Here is a 24,167-nt window from a genome sequence, read left to right as displayed (position 1 = left end):
TTCAGGGTGGAGCCCAATCCCGCACTGAGACAGAGAGAGTTCCAATTATGAATGTAAAGCCAGGGCTAGTCTCTGGTAGATTAAGGGGAGGGATAGATAATTGAACACCGTTCCTCTGTCTTACATCATTAGCGTAGCAAAGATAAGGTAAATTAATACACGGTCCCCAAACAACCCAACTGAAATAATTGTACAGGACACACGTAATAGGAAGCGCAGAATAGAAAAAGTTTCTTTGCAGCGGGAGCAAAGGCATTTTGAACGTCAGAAGCCAAGGGAATACCTCCACGGCATCACTAGCCAGTCTCAAGGTCTGGCTGCCTACAAACATGCCTCCCCGTGACCAGGGCAGCTGGGCGTCTGTAATGAGGCGTGATCTCGTGGGCTTAACGAGGCCCATTAATAACCCACTGGTGTTTCTATTTTCAAGATTGTCTTCTGTGTCTCATGGCCTTGAGGAACGAGGAGAAAATCACTGGGTGCTCTCTAAATGGAATTCTAATCTTCTCTCCCAGGAGATTACACGTGCTGTGACTTGGTTGTTAAAATAAAGGAATGCAAGAAGAGTGAGCAGCCCACCACGCCCGAGCCCGAGCCAGCGCCCACTGAGCCAGAAAACCCCCAGGGACCAGAGACCCACGACCTGCCGGAAGACTGTTCCAAGAGCCAGCAAATGCCCGCAGGCTCCTTGACCTTGCAGGTAAGGCCTTCCGTGCATCCCGGTGTGATTCCCACCAAGGGGAGACTTTTCCCGGGGAGCCTGTGGGCACATGACCTCACTTCTGCTTCTGAGGCTGGAGACCTGACTCAGCTTCCTGGTGGCTGTGTGACTCTGGGCAGGTCCCCTAACCTCTCTGGGCCTCTGTTCCACCATGTGAGTAAGGAGATGATGATGTCTGCTCCCCCGGGCTAGGATGGGAATCGCATAACATCAGTAGTGACTGTGATTGGAGCAATGACAGCATTTGTTGAGAACTTTCTGGTACCCAGACACGGAGAGGGTCACTTCATGGGCGTCAGGGCCTTGCCTCCTCATGGCACCCCCGTGAGGCAGGAGTCCCTACAGCCCTATCTTCAGATAAGAACATAAGCCTTTGAAAGATTAAGGAAGTCCCAAAGTCATGGCCTTGAGTTCAATGATATGGAACCTCTCATTTGTGTCTTTCCCCAATTGTAGAAGTAATATGTACACATTTTTTAAAGTTCAAAAAATACATAGGTATAAAGATTAGAAGGACAAACAATCCGGAGAAAGCCAACTACGCCTTCTGGGAGACACATGATGCGTTGTCAGCAGCCCTGCTGGTGTGCAGCAGGCTCCACCTGCCGGCCCTGCACCCCTGTCCCCCAGGTGGTCCCACCGTGAGAGACTCATGTGCTCCCAAGGCAGCTTGAGCCTCCATCCTCAGGGCGGGCAGCCGGGGCAGCGGCCACGCCTGGGCCCACAGGCCATCCCCAGGGGCCATCTCTCCAGGCCCCAGTGACTCGTGCCTGGGACCTGGGGCTGGCACCTTGGAGGCCAACTGGCCAAGAGACTCCTTTCCTGGCACAGCAGCTAGGGGTGCGAGCACGACACGGATGGAGCCCACGTCGCCCACTCCCTGGAAACCCTGAGCTCCCCGAGGGCTGGGAGAGGAATGAGGCAGAGGACGTTTACGCTATGGCAGCACCTCCAGAGGGCCTATGCTGAGCACCTGCTATTTGCAGAGCTGGGGCAGTGGCTGTAAGGGATGCGATGTGGAGGAGATAGGGCACCTGCCATCCGGGAGCTCACAGCCTAGCGTGACAATACATGTGCGTGAATCACTCGCGTGGGGTGATCCATGAAGTACCAGGAAGCTCAGGCTGAACAGGGAGACCTGGAAGTTTACTGGGAGAACCGAGACTTGAGCCGATGGGTGTAGCTGGGGGTGGTACTCCAGGCAGGGGATCAACTTGAACAGCGGCTTGTAAGGAATATCAGGTTAAGACAGTGAAAGGCAGGGTGGGAAAAGCATGGGACACCCACAGCTGAGGGTCGCCAGACAATCTACCAAATTACGACAAGCCTCAGTTTTTACCTCTGTCAAATGGGGATAAATGTATCTGCCTTCCAGAATCAATGCAGGGATTCTCAGACAACAAATACACATAAAGCATTGAGCTTAGTGTCTAGCACAGGGCAGGGTGCGTCAGTGGTGGTTGTTCCTTTTCAGTAAATCTGCGTTAGGGGCTTCGTCCATGCACGGAGTGGTGGATGCGGTGAGAGCTGAGGCCGAAGAGGAAATACGGGAATTCTGACCTCCCCTATGGAGCTTGCAGAACCATTCTGCAAAGGCAGAGCTCTCCTGCCGGCTCTTTCTTCCTGGGAGGAGAAGCTGTTTCCGTTAGCTATGATTACTGTTTCTCCTGAAAAGACACATGCTTCACGCTGGGAGGGTGATCTGGTTCTGTGCTTCTTAAGGCATCCAGCTCCCTGCAGAAGCAGCTGACTCGGAACGCCTCCATTCCTCTCCCACCTGTGTCGCTTTGGAATATGGAATTTAGGGCATTCAGATTTTGGAAATGGATTAATTGACAGGGAGGAGAAGGAATGGGCGGAGGTGTGCCTTTGCACTCACAATTTGCTGCTGGTGACTGTCAGTCGTGCTGCAGCGGGGCCCCTGGTGCTGACTGAGACCTATGTTACCAACGTGTCTGTTGCCATCTTTCCATGAGGTGTTGGGAGAAAATTGGGATGTGCTCATGCATCAGCCTCTCGACCCAATCAGACAGGTGTGTTGCCTTTCTGCGTCATTTATCTTAAAAAGAAAATGCTTTCCTGGCTCCTCTTAGGAGGCCCTGGAAGTCCGCAAACCTCAGTTCATTTCTCGCTCGCAAGAACGTCTGAAGAAGCTCGAACACATGGTACAGCAGAGAAAAGCCCAGCAGAAGGAGAGCCTGGGCCAGAAGCAGAGTCTCCTTCCTGTCCGCGCCAATAAGAAGCAGTTCACCGTTCCCCACCCTCTTAGCGGTAAGCTACAGGTGGCTCGGGAGGGCTGGCGAGACTGCCGGATCCTGGGGCTGCCGGTGGTCCAAATGGTGCCCCTGCCCTATGCAGGACTCATGTTCGCCCAAGTACCCAAACCTCAGGGCCATACAGCCTGCCCCGGAAGCCAGCCCATCCTGAGAGTCATGTACGGGCAGTGAATTCAGCAGAGATAACCTGGGACACAGATTTACCATTTCAGCTGGGAAAGCAGCAGCCCAGGGCAGCCGGCTCAGGTTCTTGGCTCCTTAACAGATATTTGCAAGAGGTGCCCTTTGCCCTTGATAGATTGCAAAACAGGTCTCGGGGTGAGAGGTTGACTCCAGTTTGTCTATATCAACATTCATCATCTTGAAACCCCTTTCCTGCTGGGAGCTCGGAGAAGGGATGGCCAGCTTTCCAAGCGCCAGGAGGCCGGTGTCGCACTGACCCTGCAAGGGCAGCGCTCATTGACTCACTGGAGAAGTCGTTACCAGGCCCCTTCTCTGGGCCAGGCTCCGTGCTGGGAGTTGGGGAGAGTGCAGTGAGCAAGGCTGGCCTCCGTCCTTTCTTCGTGGAGCTTATAAACAGACTATTAAACCAGCGAGAATAAGAAGAGACAAGGGCACAGATGGGGACATGGGAGCACATTCTGATGGCCTGCCAACTCAAATCTTAAAATCTGGAGGCCTGGGGAAACCTCCGTTTTATTTCTTTGGATAGACGAACAAGATCTTTCTTCCTAGGAAAATGTTCCGGCCCCCAGGAGGTGAAATCATGGGTCTAATTCTGAATAAAAGTCCTCTGGGGAAATAACCATATTCAATAAAATGCAGCTTAGCAAATATTACCAAGATCTTACAAGGGGGATGGGGGGGGGGACAGAGGACAGAGGGGTTGGAATAGGATTCCTGTTAACCACGGGCAGGCTAGGTCCCCCTCCGCCCCCCCCCGCAGTTCTGCTGGGGGAGGCGTCCAAGACCCCAGAAAGGGCAAACTTGAATGCATCCTTCTCATGGTGAAGGATTTAGTAGTATACCTGCTTCTCAGCCCCAGTTACACTTCCCAGGATGCTAAGAAAAGGAAATCAACAAAATACACGTGCAAAGACTTTCCCTGCTTGAAAATGTGTCTCTCATCGGCTTTGGGAGCCGATTGGCAGATATAGACTATTTGGGTGTGTTCTCTGGCGGCTCCTTAGTTTCTGGCTCAACAGAGAGCAATCTGGGTTCGGGTACAGATTTCTCAGGTTGCCATGAGGCACCAAGTGTCAGTTACAACCGGGGGTCCCCCCAGGGCCTTCAGTGTCCAGGCTTGTTCTGGGGAGGGCTGCCAGGGTGCCCATGGTGTGTGGGCCACTTGGCCTCCACGTTTTTGAAGATCCTGCTTGATGAAAATGCTTAGATAAACAAATGTGTTGTCAACAAATATAAAACAGTGTCACGTTAGAGCTCAACATACGTATACACAAAAACTGGTGTCTAAGAGTCTTCCTTTTCGGTCAGCTCCCGTCACTTTGTGTAGAAGAAAATGGAGACGCATGGACATTTGGGAACTTGTTATGCGTGGGGCCATTCCTGCTCGTCCCCTGGGCCAGCTGCCTTCCGGCCGTGCCATACCGTGGGCCTCAGTGTCCTGGAATATCATCATCTCAGATATCAGAGGGAAGCTGCCTTGGTCATCTGTATCCATTTCCTAGGGCTGCTGTAAGAAATGACCCTAGACTGGGTGGGTGGCTAAAGTAACAGAACTTGATTCTCTCGTAGTCTGGAGGCCAGAAATCCAAAATCCAGGTGTCCACAGGATCGATTCCTTCCTGAAGCTCAGAGGGAGAATCCATCCTATGCCCCTCTGCTCGCTCCGGTAGCTTCTGGCAGCTTCTAGCATTCCTTGGCATTGGTCGGCTTATAGATGCGTCATTCTAATCCCCGCCTTTGTCTCCCTTGTGTCTGTGTGTCTTTGTGTCCAAATTTCCTCTTATAAGGGCATCAGTCATTGAAGTAGGGTCCACCCTCATCCAGTATGACCTCATTTTAACTTGCATGCATCTGCAAAGACCCTATTTCCAAATCAAGTCACAGATACAAGGGAGGGGGCTTGAACATATCTTTTTGGGGAGACAGTTCTATCCACTCCGTCATCCTGTGGTGACGTTTTGCCCCAAACAGATATTATCCTTACATGTTCACATTCCTTTGAATGAAAATCTTAAAATCGTGTATATAATAAAAGGTGATCAGACCCAGTCGATAGTCTTAAATAACCGAGGCACCTTTCTATTACCCTAATTCCGAGACGGTCCTGATGACTAGAATGCTCTGGGCAGGCTTCAGCGCACGATTTTATGGCCGCTCTTCCGATCCCCGCGGTATTTATGGTTGATGAGAGGTTTACTCTCGTGTTTGTTTGTGTTAGGTCGGCTCCATCAGACAACTTCTGAAACGAGAGCCTTGTGCGAGCTCTGGACAAGCGCAGGGAGTGCTTAAGGCTCCATTAATCGAGTCTGCAGTACACATCTTGTCTTCAGCCTGTCTGCTGGCAAGATGATAAAAGCAAGATGCAGATGTTTTTCTTACACGCTAAATTAGTTAATAAATCATATTCGTGAACGAGCTCCGGCTACAGTGTCAAGACATCTGTTAGAGGGAAGACTCGGATTGCTTTCCGAGCTGAGATAGCTGCCTCTGATCAGGGCCCGCCTGGCACAGACCTGAGAGGTTCGGGTGGGACCTCCGGCAGCTGACAAACACCCACTTGCGGAGGGGCTGCCGGGAAAGCGCGCACCTGATATCCAGGACAATTACAGCGAGGGCCAGAGGGCCAGCTCGGGTTCCTGTTGGCTAATGAATCCTGAGCAGCCTCTAAGGCACAGGGGCAGTGACACACGTGTGCGGACACGCGTGTGCATGCTCACGTGTGTGAGTTTTCAGTTGGCTCCCTGTGTGGAGATGGGGGATTTTCAGGACCAGCTGGGACCAGAGTGCCTACCTGTCCCAGTTGGTCTCATTGGCTGTCCTTCTTTATCTCCGGGAACATTCACCATCAGTGCCCCCAAACCACCTGATAGAAGCCCTGTCTGTCCCTCTTCCTCTCTGCCCTGCAACATGCTGCCTAACCCCCCTAGTCCATCTCAAGTCTAGCTTCTGTCTTAATATCTTCCCCCCAAGGCTCTTTCCCGTGACTCCTGTAATGCATGACCTGGGCTGCGTGCTGACTTTCACATCTCAGTTGAGCACTTTGCTCACTGGGAATCACTGCTGCTCGCTGCTCTGTACTCAGTGCTGCAGCCACTAGGAAAGCTGGGCAGTGCCCAGACGCAGCTCGGGTTGGCTTGCCTCCTTCTCAGTTTATGTCCCCTCTAATGTTTGGCGTGGTCCTCCTGGCTCTTCCAGATTGTCGTCTTAACCTGTGAGTGTGTAGGAAACCCATCAGGAAGATGGCTTCAGGAAAACCCTTCTTCCAGGAAGCCCTCCCTGACTACTCCCATCCAGTCTCCACCTCCCTACCTCTTCCACTGGAGCACTCCTGTCTCTTGTATCTCTCTACATGGTCTACCTTCTTACCTTTTCACTTTGGATTATAGCCATGTGAGTGGGCCAGAAAAATCTCCCTGGATTCTAAGTGCCAGTGGGCACACACCACACCAGGTCACTCTGGGAAGCTCTGCCGCGTGTAGCAAAGCAGACTAACTTAATCTGAATTGCATTAAGCGTACTTCCCAAGGTGAGCCAAGCACAGCCATTTAAATCTCAGACCAGCAGAGGAGCGGAATTCTCCTGAAGGCACTGCAGAATTCCTTCTCCGGCTGATCTGCTTTCGCTGATGATTTTTGGCTGGAGCAGGTATTAAAATTAATTTGCATTCTCTGAGCATGTAGCTAGGAAAGTGACCCAGCAGATATGAGATGGCTGGGGAAGTCATTGCAGTAATAAAAATGTGCTGTTCATCACGCAGCTAGCACGGGCCACACCGCCCCTGTTAGTGCTGATCTGATCTCATGAATGTTTTTCCATCAATCTTCTGAATAAATATTTGGGCCTAGTTCTCCCAATATTACTCACAAAGGAATTTTAAATGCGCTTATCAGATAAAAGTCAATTGTTACTTCATCAGTCTGCAAAGAAAACAAGAAGCATGATTTAGCTAAAAGACTGTTTGCCTAATTCAAAGATATTTGCACGTACACTGTTACTGGTGTCCTTCTCGGACCAATGATAAAGGTTTCGTGTTGTGTCTTTTTCTAAGAAACGAGGGGAAAAAAAGATCACTTTATGTCTGTTGATTAGAAGTAGACCTATTTTATTCTAATTAAAATAATTAAACACAGAATTGTAGAATGGTAAGGGAAAATGTCTTTATGGGAACTCTCCCAATTGCCTGGATTTTATTTTCCAAATGATTTCCCTTTTATCCCACAGTGCAGTTCAGTAATAAACCTTGCAGTGACACTAAGGGTATAAATCTACTTGGCAACCAGAATGAAAGTTTATTCATCATCTATAAATCACAGTATTTTGTGGTTCTCTAAATCAGCGGTCCCCAACCTTTCTGGCACCAGGGACTGGTTTCGTGGAAGGCAATTTTTCCACAGACTGGGGGGTGGGGGGATGGTTTCGGGATGATTCAAGCACATTACATTTATTGTGCACTTTATTTCTATTATTATTACATTGTAATATATAATGAAATAATTATACAATCCACGATAATGCAGAATCAGTGGGAGCCCTGAGCTTGTTTTCCTGCAACTAGGTGGTCCCATCTGGGGGTGATGGGAGACAGTGACACCCGAAGTGTGTTGCTTATGTCCCGTCTACTACATAAGATGCAGCTTAATTGTCACTTACCAATTGTCACTTGTCACTGATGGGTTTTTTTTTTTTTACATCTTTATTGGAGTATAACTGCTTTACAGTGGTGTGCTAGTTTCTGCTTTATAACAAAGTGAATCGGTTATACATATACATATGTTCCCATATCTCTTCCCTCTTGCGCCTCCCTCCCTCCCACCCTCCCTATCCCACCCCTCTGGGTGGTCACAAAGCACCGAGCTGATCTCCCTGGGCTATGCGGCTGCTTCCCACTAGCTATCTATTTTACGTTTGGTAGTGTATATGTGTCCATGCCACTCTCTCGCTTTGTCACAGCTTACCCTTCCCCCTCCCCGTATCCTCAAGTGCATTCTCTAGTAGGTCTGTGTCTTTATTCCTGCCTTACCCCTAGGTTCTTCATGACATTTTTTTTCTTAAATTCCATATATATGTGTTAGTATGCGATATTTGTCTTTCTCTTTCTGACTTACTTCACTCTGTATGACAGACTCTAGGTCCATCCACCTCATTACAAGTAGCTCAATTTCGTTTCTTCTTATGGCTGAGTAATATTCCATTGTATATATGTGCCACATCTTCTTTATCCATTCATCCGATGATGGACACTTAGGTTGTTTCCATCTGCGGGCTATTGTAAATAGAGCTGCAGTGAACATTGTGGTACATGACACTTTTTGAATTATGGTTTTCTCAGGATATATGCCCAGTAGTGGGATTGCTGGGTCATATGGTTGTTCTATTTGTAGTTTTTTAAGGAACCTCCATACTGTTCTCCATAGTGGCTGTACCAATTCACATTCCCACCAGCAGTGCAAGAGGGTTCCCTTTTCTCCACACCCTCTCCAGCATTTATTGTTTCTAGATTTTTTGATGATGGCCATTCTGACCGGTGTGAGATGGTATCTCATTGTAGTTTGGATTTGCATTTCTCTAATGATTGATGATGTTGAGCATTCTTTCATGTGTTTGTTGGCAATCTGTATATCTTCTTTGGAGAAATGTCTATTTAGGTCTTCTGCCCATTTTGGGATTGGGTTGTTTGTTTTTTTGTTACTGAGCTGCATGAGCTGCCTGTAAATTCTGGAGATTAATCCTTTGTCAGTTGCTTCATTTGCAAATATTTTCTCCCATTCTGAGGGTTGTCTTTTGGTCTTGTTTATGGTTTCCTTTGCTGTGCAAAAGCTTTGAAGTTTCATTAGGTCCCATTTGTTTATTTTTGTTTTTATTTCCATTTCTCTGGGAGGTGGGTCAAAAAGGATCTTGCTGTGTAGGGTTTTGATATGAGTCTGCAAGCAATTGATTTATTATGGTCTCTGTGCAGTCAAGCCTCTCAGCTAATGATAATCTGTACCTGCAGCCGCTCCCCAGCACTAGCATCACTGCCTCAGCTCCACCTCAGATCATCAGGCGTTAGATTCTCATAAGAAGCGCGCAACCTAGATCCCTCGCATGCGCAGTTCACAGCAGGGTTCGCGCTCCTATGAGAATCTAACGCCGCCGCTGATCTGACAGGAGGCGGAGCTCAGGCCGTAATGCGAGCGATGGGGAGCGGCTGTAATTACAGATGAAGCTTTGCTCGCTCGCCCGCCACTCACCTCCTGCTGTGCAGCCCGGTTCCTAACAGGCCACGGACCGGTATCAGTCCGTGGCCTGGGGGTTGGGGACCCCTGCTCTAGATAATGCTGGGAAACCATGGAATTGGAGCAATGAATCTCACATCAACAGCTAGCCTTTCAGACATGTTCTAGATGTTGCTCTTTTATGGTGAAGTGCGATTTGAGCCATTGTTACACTTCCTTTATATGGGTAATTTAAACTTGCTTTTCAAGCACACACATTCTTAAGAAAATGTGGCGAAAGTACACCAGATTTTATATATCAATATATATAAAGTCCTATTCTGTAGCCACAAATACTAACTTTGAAAATGAATTATAACCGTTAATATTCTGCAATTGTCACTTTTCTCCCCAGCATCCTTAAGCCTAGACTATCCAAAATGCATTCCCGAGGGAGACCAATCCCTTCAGATTGTTTTGTATGCTGTATTCTCTGGGAGGTTTACAATGCTCATGTATGTCAAGGGCACTGATAAGTTCTCTAAACTTCTTTGACCTTGGAATGCTTTTACCTGATTCTTGAGACTCCACTTTGGAAATATAGCTCTAGGAATGTTTGCTTATAAAAATATCTACCATGTTTTGCCAAAGAAACCCCAACTGGAGTTTCAATCTGCCATTTCCCACAGGAATCTGGGACTGTGAGAAGGAGGTCTTATTCTCCTTATCTGAATCCCTTTGGTCCAGCAATTCCAGAAGGTGATGACCGAGGACCCTGGGAACCTCTGGGCAGTGGGCTTGTGGTGCCGATTTCACAGTCTGTGGCCAGCTTGCCTCACTGGAAGCTTGTCCATTGACAGGCCCTGGACCTGTCTCCACGTGGGCTCCCCTGGCATCTGTAACAATGCCATCATGCTGTCACCCAGCACAGAGTTCAACAGAGAAAGAGGAACCAGTCAAAATCCCCTTGGAAAGCACTTCACAAATGTCATAATGTGAAATAACCAGGGCGGGTGGCGTCGTCCATACCAAGAGCTGAGAAAATGGCGAGAGGAAGCAGTAAACTGCGAGAGAACTAACTGTGCAACTAGGACGGTGACACAGGCAGCTGAATCAGACTATGCCGCTGGGGTCTCTGGGACTGGTGATCTGCTTGTCTGTTGCCATGGCAAAGAGAGGTTCTCCATTCCCTCAGAATAGGGTTGCCAGATCCATTAAATGAAAATATAGGATGCTCAGTTAAACTTGCATTTCAGAGCATCAAAGCATCTTTCAGCGTAAGTATGTCCCAAATATTGCATGGGATATAACTTATGCTTAAAAAAATGTTTCATTGTTGATCTGAAATGCAAATTTAACTGGGCATCCTGTATTATATTTGGCAATCCTTCCTCAAATCCTGGAAACCCGTGTAGGGACTTGGCTTTTTTCCTTATCACTCTTACGTTCTCTCAGTGTTCCGCAAACGTGAGCAAGCATCGGAATCACTTAAAGGGCTTGTGAACTCACAGACCACTGGTCCAGCCCCAGAATTTCCGGTCCAGCTAACCTGGGGCGGGGCCAAGGACTTGCAAGTGATGCTGAGGCTGCCGGTTCAGGGAAGGAAAGGGAAGCAGAAGCCACACAGATGTTATTAGCATTTATGTGAAAATATAAGCCTCACTTTGAGAACCACAACCATCTATCTTGTGCAGAGAATAAACAGTCCATTGATTCCATCAGTGACTCAATTCACAGGCCTCTTACCTTACTCTGAGACCTAGGCTAAGCTACTGAACTGCAAGGCCTCAGTTTGCTTATCTATAAAGACGGAAGACCTGCTTTCATGGAGAGTGGTGCTACTTAGCATTGCTGCTGTCACTGGCATCTCCATGGTTAAAGTGCACTTTCATACGGACCATCCCATGAGACCTTCCAAGGACCTTTAAAGCAGATACTGTCCCCGCACCAAGCAGAGGAGGTACAGAAGGTCAGCAAGCTTGAGTGGCCTGTCCCAGGGCACAGAGCACCGAGCTGAGGCCTAGACTGACCCAGACCTGCAGACTCGGATCCCAAATGGACACTTTTTTCATGGTATGGAGGGTCAGGCAGGCCAAAGGAATCATCAAATGTACATCATAGGGACTTCCCTGGTGGCACAGTGGTTGAGAATCCACCTGCCAATGCAGGGGACACAGGTTTGAGCCCTGGTCCGGGAAGATCCCACATGCAACAGAGCAACTAAGCCCGTGTGCCACAACTGTCGAGCCTGCGCTCTAGAGCCCGTGAGCCACAACTACTGAAGCCCCCATGCTCTAGGGCCCGTGCTCCGCAGCAAGAGAAGCCACCACAATGAGAAGCCCGCGCACCGCAACGAAGGGTAGCCCCCGCAACTAGAGAAAGCCTGCACACAGCAACGAAGACCCAATGCAGCCAAAAAATTAATTTAAAAAAAAAGGTACATCATAAAAGCACGATGTTTAATGTACTAATGCTCGTATTATTTTCATGAAGCAGAAACAGTGAATTTCCTGCCGTGTGTAGTGAGGTCACTAAGAACAGGGGTCATTACATCTTACAGTCTGGGTGGAGTTGTCCAGCTCCTTTGGTTTGCCTTTAAATTCACCAGTGCGCTCATTGTGGGAAATGCTGTACATCGCTTTGCTGGCCCCAGAAAAACGCACGTTCTAGGCAACTGATGGGAGCCCTTGACGAGGGTTCAGTTTGTGAGTGTCTGGTCTTGAGTAGGAATCTGGGTTAGTTTGTGAATCTCTGATGCTGTAGACAGTGGGGTAAGCTGAATATTCATGATATCAGCTTGTTCGGTGGCTCCTTGGGAACAGAGTTGGCCAGGCTGACAGCCAAGTAAAGTGAATCTAGAACCATAAAGGAGAAGACCCTGGGGGGCAGGGGGGAAAGCAGCTTGCGATGGAGCTCTTGGGTCCAAGAGAGAGAGTAGGATGGCACCGGGGATTGTATTAAGTCTCCTTTGAAGCAGAGATGTTTCACTTGGGGATCTGGTTCCTCTAGGTGGAGGAGCTGAAACCATGGTCCCTGGGCCTCATCTGCCTGTGTTGCATCAAGGATTCTACTATTACGAGGATCTGCAGGGAGGCTCGTGGGCTGCCAGTGTGCTTGGCAGACTGGCAAGCCCACGATCCTTCTCATCACCAGCCCCCTCAGCCAAGGGCAGACCCTTTCTCAAATCCATCCTTTAGCTCCCAGCGCCCTATCAGTTCATGGAAGCCCTGAAACGGGCTTCAGTCCTGCTCTAAACTCAAGGATCAGTCTGTCTGTGCAGGAGCCAAGCTCTCTGCAGAGAGAACTATTCACTCATCTTAACCAGGAGCCTGTGGTCAATCTCATTTCTTGACCTGAGCATGAAAAGAGAAATAGATCTCCCCACAGACCTCTGGTTTATTTTTCATTTCTTAATTTTGTATGCCTTTACCTGAAGGATCTGAGAGGCTCGTTGCCTTTCTGAACTGTGACATTAGTATCTCTCTTTTGTGTCTAAATGGGAATTGAGCATTATTTTTATATAAATAAAATGTGCAGCCTCCACCGGCCTTCCAGGCCCCTAGAATGGGTTGCTCATCCACAAACTGTCATTCAGGATCCCACAGAAGGATAGAAGGGATTTCAGAAAAATGAGGATGTTTATCCAGCACAAGATTTTTTCATCACAAGAGCATTTTGAAGGCAAACAACCCATGAGTCTTCAACTCGCTTTTCTACAGTGTAATGCACACCGTTTAGTTTCTGGAGGGTTAATTGGTCCAAGGCAGGCCACTCAGGCTGCTGCCCACGTCAGCAAATTGGAGGTCCCAGCGAGGTGAGCTGAATGGAAATGATGTGCAAGTAACTGGATGTAACTCCTGAAGGCCATGATGTAATTATTCCAGAGGCAGGAGGGCCAGCTGCTCACTGGCTTGGAAACTGACATAATGAACAGCCTTGTGACCTTAGAATACTCGTGTATTGGGGCCCCTTTTCAGGAGAAGAATCCTCTAGAGATTTTCTTCCCTAAAACATATCCCATTTCCATTCCTTTTGGGAGGCCCTGTCTTTCCTAGAAGATGCCGGCCAGTGTAGACTTGGCATCTACCCTCCAAACTGGCTTGTTGGCTCCCGGCTGGATTCTCTCCCACAGGCATCTCTTGGGTTTGGTGTTTTTAAGCTAGGGGAAGCAAATTCTAAAAGACTCTTCAAAGTGCTCAGGGTGACTGCAGAACATCAGCTTCTGCGAGGGCGTTGCACTAATAAATCCGGTGTGAACCTGATTATCATTTAGATTACTTGTTCAATAGGAAAAATGAAGCTTTGCAATCAGAGCTGTAGATAAGGACTCTGTGTGGAGGAAAATGAGCTCTGGCCTCATAAACAACCAATCATGCTGGTGTCTGGGGGATCCTTGCTGCCTCCTGCTGACACTGTCAGCTAGCTGCCTGGGTGCTGAGGCCACCTGTCCCCATCTGTGCATGCGTGTTTGCACATGTGTGACGTGAGGGTTGTAATAAACACCCGCGTGTGTTTATAGACATTGATGGGATGTCAGGACTTGGCTTTGACTCAACTGCTCCCCAAGAACAGCCTCAGAAGCACCAGACTCTCGGTAGCTCGTTGTTTGCTGACCTGAATCGGGCTCAGTGTGTCTGGCCTTTGCCACGCGAAGTTAGCAACAGGCCAGTAGTTTGGATACGATGATAAGCCAGACACAAGAGATTCAGGTTTAAAAAAAAAAAAAGAAGAAGAGTTTTCCAGGAAGACAGAAATAGGCAATTTACCTTAGTAATTTGCTTGGGGGGTGGAGAAAACCCCTGCTGTGTTTGAATGATAAAGCAGGAGGTAAATACAAGGGCGTTCTTTCCTCTGTATTAGTGAATTAGAACGCATACAGCTTCAAGGAAAATCCAGAAAAGACCCATAAACTAGCTGAAAATTGTTCTCACCAGTCACTTTAATTTTATAAAGGTAGAATTTCCATTAAAAGGGAATTGATAGATGGGCTTTCACTGTATTTTTGAGCAAAGTGCGTGCAGGATGGTTTCCATCTCATGAAATGAGGTCCTGCTGTATGATTCCCTGAAGAGCTGTCTCTTGCTGCAGGCTGGTCCCCATGGTCCTGCTGTGTTTCCACCTGGGCCACCCTCCTACCAGCCCTCCTCCCACTGTTGGGACGCCTCTTTCTTTTTCAAGACTCAGCTCAGCTGTCTCCTGCTGTGAAGTCTCCCCAGCCCCACCCCTTCCTTGGTGGACTGCTCACCCCCCATGAGCCCTCTCCCTGTGTAGACATCAGTCCTGGCACCTGAAGGCCTCGTGTATCTGGCTCTCACCCTGGGCTGTGAGCCCTTTGTCTTATTGATCTTTGAGTCTGCCGAGCCCCAGATAGGTGAAAACGTAACAGTCAAATGAAGGGTTGCTCCAACACAAAGCCTGGTTTTCTTCCTTCCTCCCTCCCTCCCTCCCTCTCTTCCTTCCTCTCTCTCTCTCTCTCTCTTTTTCTTTCTCTTTTTAAAATTTATTTTATTCAAGTATAGTTAATTTACAATGTTGTGTTAATTTCTGCTGTACAGCAAAGTGAGATATATATATATGTGTGTGTATATATATATATATATACACACACACACATACATACACATTCTTTTTCATATTCTTTTCCATTAAGGATTATCATAGGGTATTGAATATAGTTCCCTGTGCTCTACAGTAGGACCTTGTTGTTTATTCATTCTATATATAATAGTCTGCATCTGCTAACCCCAAACTTCCAATCCATCCCTCCCGCGTAAAGCCTGGTTTTCTCTTCCACCTTCATAACTGTCATGGCTCATGTTCGGTGAGTGTAGGTGAGTCCTGAGTCCTCCCACTTCCCAGCTGTGCTGAGCGCCGCTGTCATCTTTTGCTTACCTGGCTGCAATGGTCTGACCTGTCACCCTGCTGCCACGTTTGAATTTCCTCCATCCAGTTGGCGCGTGTTCTGAACAGCTGCTGGAGTCGGCCTTTAAGAATTCAAATCAGATCCCCTGCTTAAAACCCCACGTGGTGACTCCCTCTTGTGAGAGCACTGGAATCACAACTAACTGAGGAACAATCATCGACAGGAAGACGCTGGAACTCACCAAAAAAGACACCCCACATCCAAAGACAAAGGAGAAGCCACAGAGAGACGGTAGGAGGGGCGCAATCACAATAAAATCAAATCCCATAACTGCTGGGTGGGTGACTCACAAACTGGAGAACACTTATACCACAGAAGTCCACCTACTAGAGTGAAGGTTCTGAACCCCCCGTCAGGCTTCCCAACCTGGGGGTCTGACAATGGGAGGAGGAATTCCTAGAGAATCAGACTTTGAAGGCTAGTGGGATTTGATTGCAGGACTTCAACAGGACTGGGGGAAACAGAGGCTCCAATCTTGGAGGGCACACACAAAGTAGTGTGCGCATCGGGACCCAGGGGAAGGAGCAGTGACCCCGTGGGAGACTGAACCAGACCTACCTGCTAGTGTTGGAGGGTCTCCTGCAGAGGCGGGGGGTGACTCACCGTGAGGACAGTAAACTGGCAGCAGAAGTTCTGGGAAGTGCTCCTTGGCATGAGACCTACAAGACTCCGCCATTAGCCCCACCAAAGAGCCCGGTAGGCTCCAGTGTTGGGTTGCCTCAGGCCAAACAACCAACAGGGAGGGAACCCAGCCCCTCCCATGAGCAGACAAGTAGATTAAAGTTTTACTGACCTCTGCCCACCACCAGTCCCTCCCATCAGGAAACTTGCACAAGCCTCTTAGATAGTCTTATCCACCAGAGGGCAGGCAGCAGAAGCAAGAAGAACTACAATTCTGCAGCCTGTGGAAGGAAAACCACATTCACAGAAACATAGGCAAGATGAAAAGGCAGAGGGCTATGTACCAGATGAAGGAACAAGTTAAACCCCAGACAAACAACTAAAAGAAGTGGAGATAGGAAACCTTCTAGAAAGATTTCAGAATAATGATAGTGAAGATGATCCAGGACCTCAGAAAAAGAATGGAGGCAAAGATTGAGAAGATGCAAGAAATGTTTAACAAAGACCTAGAAGAATTAAAGAACAAACACCTAGAAGAATTAAACAGAGATGAACAATACAATAACTGAAATGTAAAATACACTAAAAGGAATCCATAGCAGTATAACTGAAGCAGAAGAACAGATAAGTGACCTGAAAGACAGAATGGTGGAATTCACTGCTATGGAACAGAATAAAGAAAAAAGAATGAAAAGAAATGAAGACAGCCTAAGAGACCTCTGGGGCAATATTAAATGCAACAACATTCACATTATAGGGGTCCCAGAAGGAGAAGAGAGAAAGAAAGTACCCGAGAAAATATTTGAAGAGATTATAGTCGAAAACTTCCCTAACATGGGAAAGGAAATAGCCACCCAAGTCCAGGAAGCACAGAGAGTCCCAGGCAGGATAAACCCAAGGAGAAACACGCCGAGACACATAGTAATCAAATTGACAAGAATTAAAGGCAAAGAAAAATTATTGAAAGCAACAAGGGAAAAATGACAAATAGCGTAGAAGAGAACTCCCATAAGGTTAACAGCTGAATTCTCAGCAGAAACTCTACAAGCCAGAAGGGAGTGGCATGATATATTTAAAGTGATGAAAGGGCAGAACGTACAACCAAGATTACCCAGCAAGGATCTCATTCAGATTTGATGGAGAAATCAAAAGCTTTACAGACAAGCAAAAGCTAAGAGAATTCAGCACCACCAAACCAGCTCTACAACAAATGCTAAAGGAACTTCTCTAAGTGGGAAACACAAGAGAAGAAAAGGACCTACAAAAACAAACCCAAAACAATTAAGAAAATGGTAATAGGAACATACATATGGATAATAACCTTAAACGTGAACGCATTAAATGCTCCAACCAAAAGCCGCAGGCTTGCTGAATGGATACAAAAACAAGACCCATATATATGCCATCTACAAGAGACCCACTTCAGACCTAGGGACACATACAGACTGAAAGTTAGGGGATGGAAAAAGATATTCCATGAAAATGGAAATCAAAAGAAAGCTGGAGAAGATAAACAAAATTGATTAACCATTAGCCAGACTCATCAAGAAAAAGAGGGAGAGGACTCAAATGAATAAAATTAGAAATGAAAAAGGAGAAGTTACCACGGACACCACAGAAATACAAAGCATCCTAAGCGACTACTACAAGCAACTCTACGCCAATAAAATGGACAACGTGGAAGAAATGGACAAATTCTTAGAAAGGTATAACCTTCCAAGACTGAACCAGGGAGAAATAGAAAATATGAACAGACCAATCACAAGTAATGAAATTAATTGAAACTGTGGTAAAAAATCTTCCAACAAACAGAAGTTCAGGACCAGATGACTTCATAGGTGAATGCTATCAAACATTTAGAGAAGAGCTCACACCCATTCTTCTCAAACTCTTCCCAAAAATTGCAGAGGAAGGAAAACTCCCAGACTCGTTCTATGAGGCTGCTATCAGCCTGATACCAAAACCAGACAAACATAGTACAAAAAAAGAAAATTATAGACCAATATTACTGATGAATATAGATGCAAAAATCCTCAACAAAATACTAGCAAACAGAATCCAACAACACGTTAAAAGGATCATACACCATGATAAAGTGGGATTTATCCCAGGGATGCAAGGATTCTTCAATATATGCAAATCAGTCAATGTGATACACCATATTAACAAATTTTAGACTAAAAACCATATGATCATCTCAATAGATGCAGAAAAAGCTTATGACAAAATTCCACACCCATTTATGATAAAAAACTCTCTGGAAAGTGGGCATAGAGGGGACCTACCTCAACATAATGAAGGCCATATACAACAACCCACAGCAAACATCATTCTCAATGGTGAAAACCTGAAACCATTTCCTCTAAGATCAGGAACAAGAAAAGGATGTCCACTCTCGCCACTATTATTCAACACAGTTTTGGTAGTCCTAGCCACGGCAATCAGAGAAGAAAAAGAAATAAAAGGAATACAAATTGGAAAGGAAGAAGTAAAACTGTCCCTGTTTGCAGATGACATGATACTGTACATAGAGAATCCTAAAGATGCCACCAGAAAACTACTAGAGCTAATCAATGAATTTGGTAAAGTTGCAGGATACAAAATTAATGCACAGAAATCTCTTGCATTTCTATACACTAATGATGAAAAATCAGAAAGAGAAATTAAGGAAACACTCCCATTTACCATTGCAAAAAAGAGAATAAAATACCTAGGAATAAACCTACCTAAGGAGTAAAAAGACCTGTATGCAGAAAACTATAAGACACAGATGAAAGAAATTAAAGATGATACAAACAGATGGAGAGATATACCATGTTCTTCAATTGCAAGAATCCACATTTTAAAAATGACTCCCCAAAGCAATCTACAGATTCAATGCAATCCCTATCAAACTACCACTGGCATTTTTCACAGAACTAGAACAAAAAATTTCACAATTTGCATGGAAACATAAAAGACCCCGAATAGCCAAAGCAGTCTTGAAAAAGAAAAATGGAGTTGTAGGAATCAGGCTCCCTGACTTCAGACTATACTGCAAAGATACAGTAATCAAAACAGTATGGTACTGGCACAAAAAAAGAAATATGGATCAGTGGAACAGCCTAGAAATCCCAGAGCTAAACCCATGCACATATGGTAACCTTATTTTTGATGAAGGAACAAGAATATACAGTGGAGAAAAGACAGCCTCTTAAATAAGTGGTGCTGGGAAAACTGGACAGCTACATGTAAAAGAATGAAATTAGAACACTCCCTAACACCATACACAAAAATAAACTCAAAATGGATTAAAGACCTAAATGTAAGGCCAGACACTATAAAACTCTTAGATGAAAACATAGGCAGAACACTCTATCACATAAATCACAGCAAAATCCTTTTTGACCCACCTCCTAGAGAAATGGAAATAAAACCAAAAATAAACAAATGGGACCTAATGAAACTTCAAAGCTTTTGCACAGCAAAGGAAACCATAAACAAGATGAAAAGACAACACTCAGAATGGGAGAAAATATTTGCAAATGAAGCAACTGACAAAGGATTAATCTCCAAAATATACAAGCAGCTCATGCAGCTCAATATCAAAAAAACAAGCAACCCAATCCAAAAATGGTCAGAAGGCCTAAATAGACATTTCTCCAAAGAAGACATACAGATTGCCAACAAACACATGAAAGCGTGCCCAACATCACTAATCATTAGAGAAATGGAAATCAATACTACAATGAGGTATCACCTCACACCAGTTAGAATGGGCATCATCAGAAAATTTTCAAACACCAAATGCTGGAAAGGGTGTGGACACAAGGGAGCCCTCTTGCACTGTTGGTGGGAATGTAAATTGATACAGCCACTATGGAGAACAGTATGAAGGTTCTGTAAAAAAACTAAAAATAGAGCTACCATACAACCCAGCAATCCCACTACTGGGCATATACCCAGAGAAAACCATAATTCAAAGAGACACATGCACCCCAATGTTCATTGCAGCACTATTTACAATAGCCAGGTCATGGAATCAACCTAAATGCCCATCGACAGACAAATGGATAAAGAAGATGTGGTACATATATACAATGGAATATTACTCAGCCATAAAAAGGAACGAAATTGGGTCACTTGTAGAGACGTGGATGGATCTAGAGACTGTCATACAGAGTGAAGTAAGTCAGAAAGAGAAAAATATCGTATACTAACACATATATGTGGAACCTAGAAAAATGGTACAGGTGAACCGGTTTGCAGGGCAGAATTAGAGACACAGATGTAGAGAACAAACGTTTGGACACCAAGGGGGGAAAGTGGCAGTGGGGGGGGTGGTGGTGGCATGAATTGGGAGATTGGGATTGACATGTATACACTAATATTTATAAAATAGATAACTAATAAGAACGTGCTTATAAAAATAAATAAAATAAAATTCCAAAAAAAAAAAAAACCCACCTGGCTCTCCATCTCTTACTCTGGAGGAAAACTCAACAGACTTGCAAATCTCTTTAGTAGGCTTGCAAAACCCAGCACTGATGCTTCCTGTCGCCTGCTGTTACAGAATGCAAGTTCGTGTGCCTGACCCAGTTAGGCCAAACAATACCGAAACATAGGGGTTTAATGCAGAGAAAGGTTTATTGCAGGGTCATTCAAGCAGACGGTGGCTCATGCCCCCAAAAAGCCCAGACTCCCCAAAGGGTTTCAGCAAAGCCTTTTTAAAGGCAACCTGAGGGAGGGGCGTGGTTGGTTGTTGCAGATTTCCTGGTGTTGGAATCCTTTGTTCTTGCAGCTGTCGGTGTAGGTCAGGTCACGATGTTCCTGTAAACCTCCAACAAGACAAATGTTAGTCTCTGTTCTGCAACTTTTCATCTCTATATGAACAGAAAAGTATTATACCCTTATTAAAGGTCAGAGCCTTGAGAATGGGTTTTCCTCTCTATTTCAGGCTATAGGCAACATTCTTAACTCAGAGCTAAAAGCAATGGAATACAAAGGTTCAAGTAAAAGAAACATTGCTGATATGGAGTCAGATTCGTTCTTCCCTATCACACGGCGCCCACTAGAATCATCGGAGATTCTGGTTCAGGTTCCAGTGCCCACGTGTGGGAATCGTGGTTAGACTCTGCAGGCGGTGGTAAGGTGTATAACCTGGGTGGAGAACCACAGTGTCTTTGCTTTTACTTCTACTCCCGGCCTGCCTTCTCATGCCCTCGTGCCCCCTCCCTCACACTGTATGTACTGTGTCCCCGATCCTTCCTCACTCTTCCCTCTACTGGCCCCCATGGCCGGCTCCTGTGGTCATTTGGGTCATGGTTTAAATAACTCCTCCCTGAGGATACTTCCTGACCACCCCGTTCCTCCTTGACCATGTGGCCATGATTCTTTTTCATCACAGCACCTACCTGATACTTTGTAGCTGGTTTGTTAATTATCTGACTCCTTCTTCAATAATGAAGTCTCATGGTGGCAGGATCTTATCATTTTTATTTTCTTCTGAGCATTCCCTGGAGGCATAATAGTTGCTCATTAAATATAGGAGGCAGGAAGAAGGAAGAAGAGAAAGGGATTTTGGATTGGTCTCCTGGGAAATGGACCAACACGTGTCAGGGCGACCAAAAGACGAAATCTGCAACCACGGGTTGGTGGCCGTGTTCTGAGGTTGAGGGCATGTGTGGACAGGACTGGACTCCTCTGGACTGAAATCCAGCTCTGCCACTCACTCATTCACTGCATAAACCTGAGCAGGAAACCCTTGGCCCTTTGAACTTTGATTTTCCAACCCTAAAATACAAAAGAAATATGAGTATGTCACAGGGTTGGTGTGAAGATCTATAGCGATCCAATAAACACTAGCTGTTTATTATAAGTAGTAATGCTGACCCTCAGGTGTCACCCTGCCCCCTCCCCTCTTCCTGCCGCTTTCCCTCTCAAAGTGCCAAATAGGGTTCTTTTTACTCTAGCGAGGCTGGGAGCCATTAGCGACACACTTGATTATTTCAAACAACTTCCTCCAGGAAGGTAGAGCCTCGCTTTCTTCCTCTCTTCCATCCCATCCAGAAAGCATCCCCACTATCCGTCACGTGGGCCTGGTGCTGTTGTGAAAACTCAGAATCAACAGCAGCCAGCGAGGTGCGGGGTGGAGCCCGCCAGCTGGGGTGGGCCGTCTTGGATACAGACATGCTTGTTTTGCACCTAACATGGGCTGCTGGGCCCAGAATTTAAACTTGTGCTGAGGCACAGCGGGCGGAGAAGAGTTCAGAAAACAAAACAGTGGAGGTGCCAGATAGCTCACGTTTGCTTTTGTTTCCTCTTGGAAGTAAGACCAGAGCTTCATTGTGGTATCAGGTGCTCAAAAGAAACAAACCGAACCAAAACAAAAACAGAACTAACTTCTGAGGGGAGACCACATACGATTGAACTGAGATTATAGAAATATTGTAAATGCACTTTGTAACATTTCTATTCCCTTGGGGTACCGTGCATCTGTTCACGTCACCCTTTCCCTAATCCTGAGTGGCTCCTGAGGAATGCTGGTGCAGACCCAGGGCGAAGTCTCTGTCGGAGGCTCCTCCCTGCCTCAGTGGGGGCCTTCAGGCGGACGTGTATTTGCTTGTCCAAGATGCTGACTGCCTTAAGGTGACAGCCCATTTCTTTGGAATGCTGCTGGGATTTTCCTGAGGTCCTGGGCTCTGGCCGGGCCCTGTCTGGAGGGTGAGCAGAGGGCGGGCGCTGGGAGGCGCCTCTGCAGATCAGTCTTCATGGAGACATTGACTCTCCTGGTTCACACGGCCCAGTGCCCTTCCAAACACTGGGGACGTTTTCCCTTCCCTGGGAAAACTCTTCTGATTTCTTTCTCTTTTCTTCTATTTTTCCTTTGAATCTTGTCTCTGAAGTTGAATAATGGTGCCATCTTTTTCTTTTATGTTTATAACCAGACAGAATACAAGTTCAGCCACTGTGTTGTTTCCATATTGTAAATCGGTAGCTATGTTACAGTTCCCCAGAGGGGAAGAGATGTCTTCGTATCCACACCTCTATCCCACCTTCTTGTATATTCCTGGAAAATTCGGTATATTCTCAAGCCTGAGAAATCTTCGGTGGCTCCACTGGAGTGTTGAGCGAGGGGGGACAGGCCCAGGTGGAGGAGACTGATAGAAACATGGTGGAGTCTTGGCTGGGGGTCATAGGGAGCCCACTCTGCAACTCCATGATTGAAGGACATCGAGTCACCTGTCTGCTTGTGCTGAATGAAGGCAGTGGAGCTGGTTACCGTCCAGGGGTTCCAGACAGTATGTGTGGTGGCTGTTCAGGTGTATCCCCATGCAACAAGCACCCCCATGAAACATTTCTGTGTGCCAGCCTCTTGGCTAACCCATAGCGCTGAGAGTCTCATGGGGATTTCAGAGTTATCGCAAAAAGGTATACACAGTTTTTGAAAAAACACAGACCACTTTTAAGTGTGCCATCTGTAAACATCCTTGTGATGAGCAATATGTACTTTCATTAAAAAAATTCCAGACTCAAAGTCATCTTTAGCCACCGTGTACTTTCTTAAAGGACACTAGACAGACATTACTCTTATGTTGTTGTCCATTACATTTTCTGACCTTGGAAAGGGCTAATCCCTCCATTAGAAAGGATGCAGAGGCCGAGCATCCCTGATGGAGACTACAATTGTGAGCGAAAGCTCCAGCTCTGAAAGTGTTCTAGCAATTGTGGGAGATTTCCTTGTCCTCAGAGGCACCAAAAACCTAGTGTGGAGATTTTTTGTGGACGGGATGACCTCACACCCAGGGCCCTGCACCCAGAGCGACACTGAAACACATTTTCATGCCACAGTGGCACTACCCCAGTTAACTATGACTCTTTATTGCTAAATGCCGCAGGCAAAGGAGTCACTGACCATAAAGTCTATTAGATGTTAACCTTGAATTTCATGCCCATGTTTAACTGTTTGTTGATTTCAATACAACTGTGCATGGTGTGTGTGTCTACTGAGTCCTGCGTGTTTGTAACAGACTGGGCTTAGATTAAGGATGGATAACAGGGAGTGAACTAAGCCCACCATGATGTTTCTCTAGAAATGTGCAACATCTGTACCTTCTGAAATTAATCCTCTTTCCACTTTTTTTTTTTTCCAGATAACTTGTTCAAACCGAAAGAAAGGTACATTTCAGAGAAGGAGATGCACATGCGATCTAAAAGGTACTTGATTATATTGTGTGCGGTCAAAAAAAGTGGGGGAGGAGGGCGGA

The 24,167-nt window shown here is 46.3% G+C and overlaps 1 protein-coding gene across 4 annotated transcripts in view; it reads left to right on the top strand.

Annotated features, from left to right (window-relative positions):
• Positions 1 to 24,167, top strand: part of LOC114908456 (disintegrin and metalloproteinase domain-containing protein 12-like) — a 668,284-nt gene that overhangs the window by 199,991 nt on the left and 444,126 nt on the right. For 3 of the 4 annotated variants that reach the window (XM_029244624.1, XM_029244625.1, XM_029244623.1), the window contains 3 exons: positions 516 to 700; positions 2,815 to 2,992; positions 24,054 to 24,117. In XM_029244624.1, coding sequence (XP_029100457.1) covers positions 516 to 700; positions 2,815 to 2,992; positions 24,054 to 24,117 — 427 coding nt within the window. The remainder of the gene's footprint in view (positions 1 to 515; positions 701 to 2,814; positions 2,993 to 24,053; positions 24,118 to 24,167) is intronic. The other variant, XM_029244622.1, reaches the window with a different exon arrangement.

The sequence above is a fragment of the Monodon monoceros genome, unplaced genomic scaffold, assembly GCF_005190385.1.
Source record: "Monodon monoceros isolate NGI ecotype Baffin Bay Population unplaced genomic scaffold, NGI_Narwhal_1 Super_Scaffold_4, whole genome shotgun sequence".
NCBI lineage: Eukaryota > Metazoa > Chordata > Mammalia > Artiodactyla > Monodontidae > Monodon > Monodon monoceros.
The sequence above is the reverse complement of the archived record's forward strand: the minus strand, read 5'-3'. Positions and strand labels throughout refer to the sequence as shown.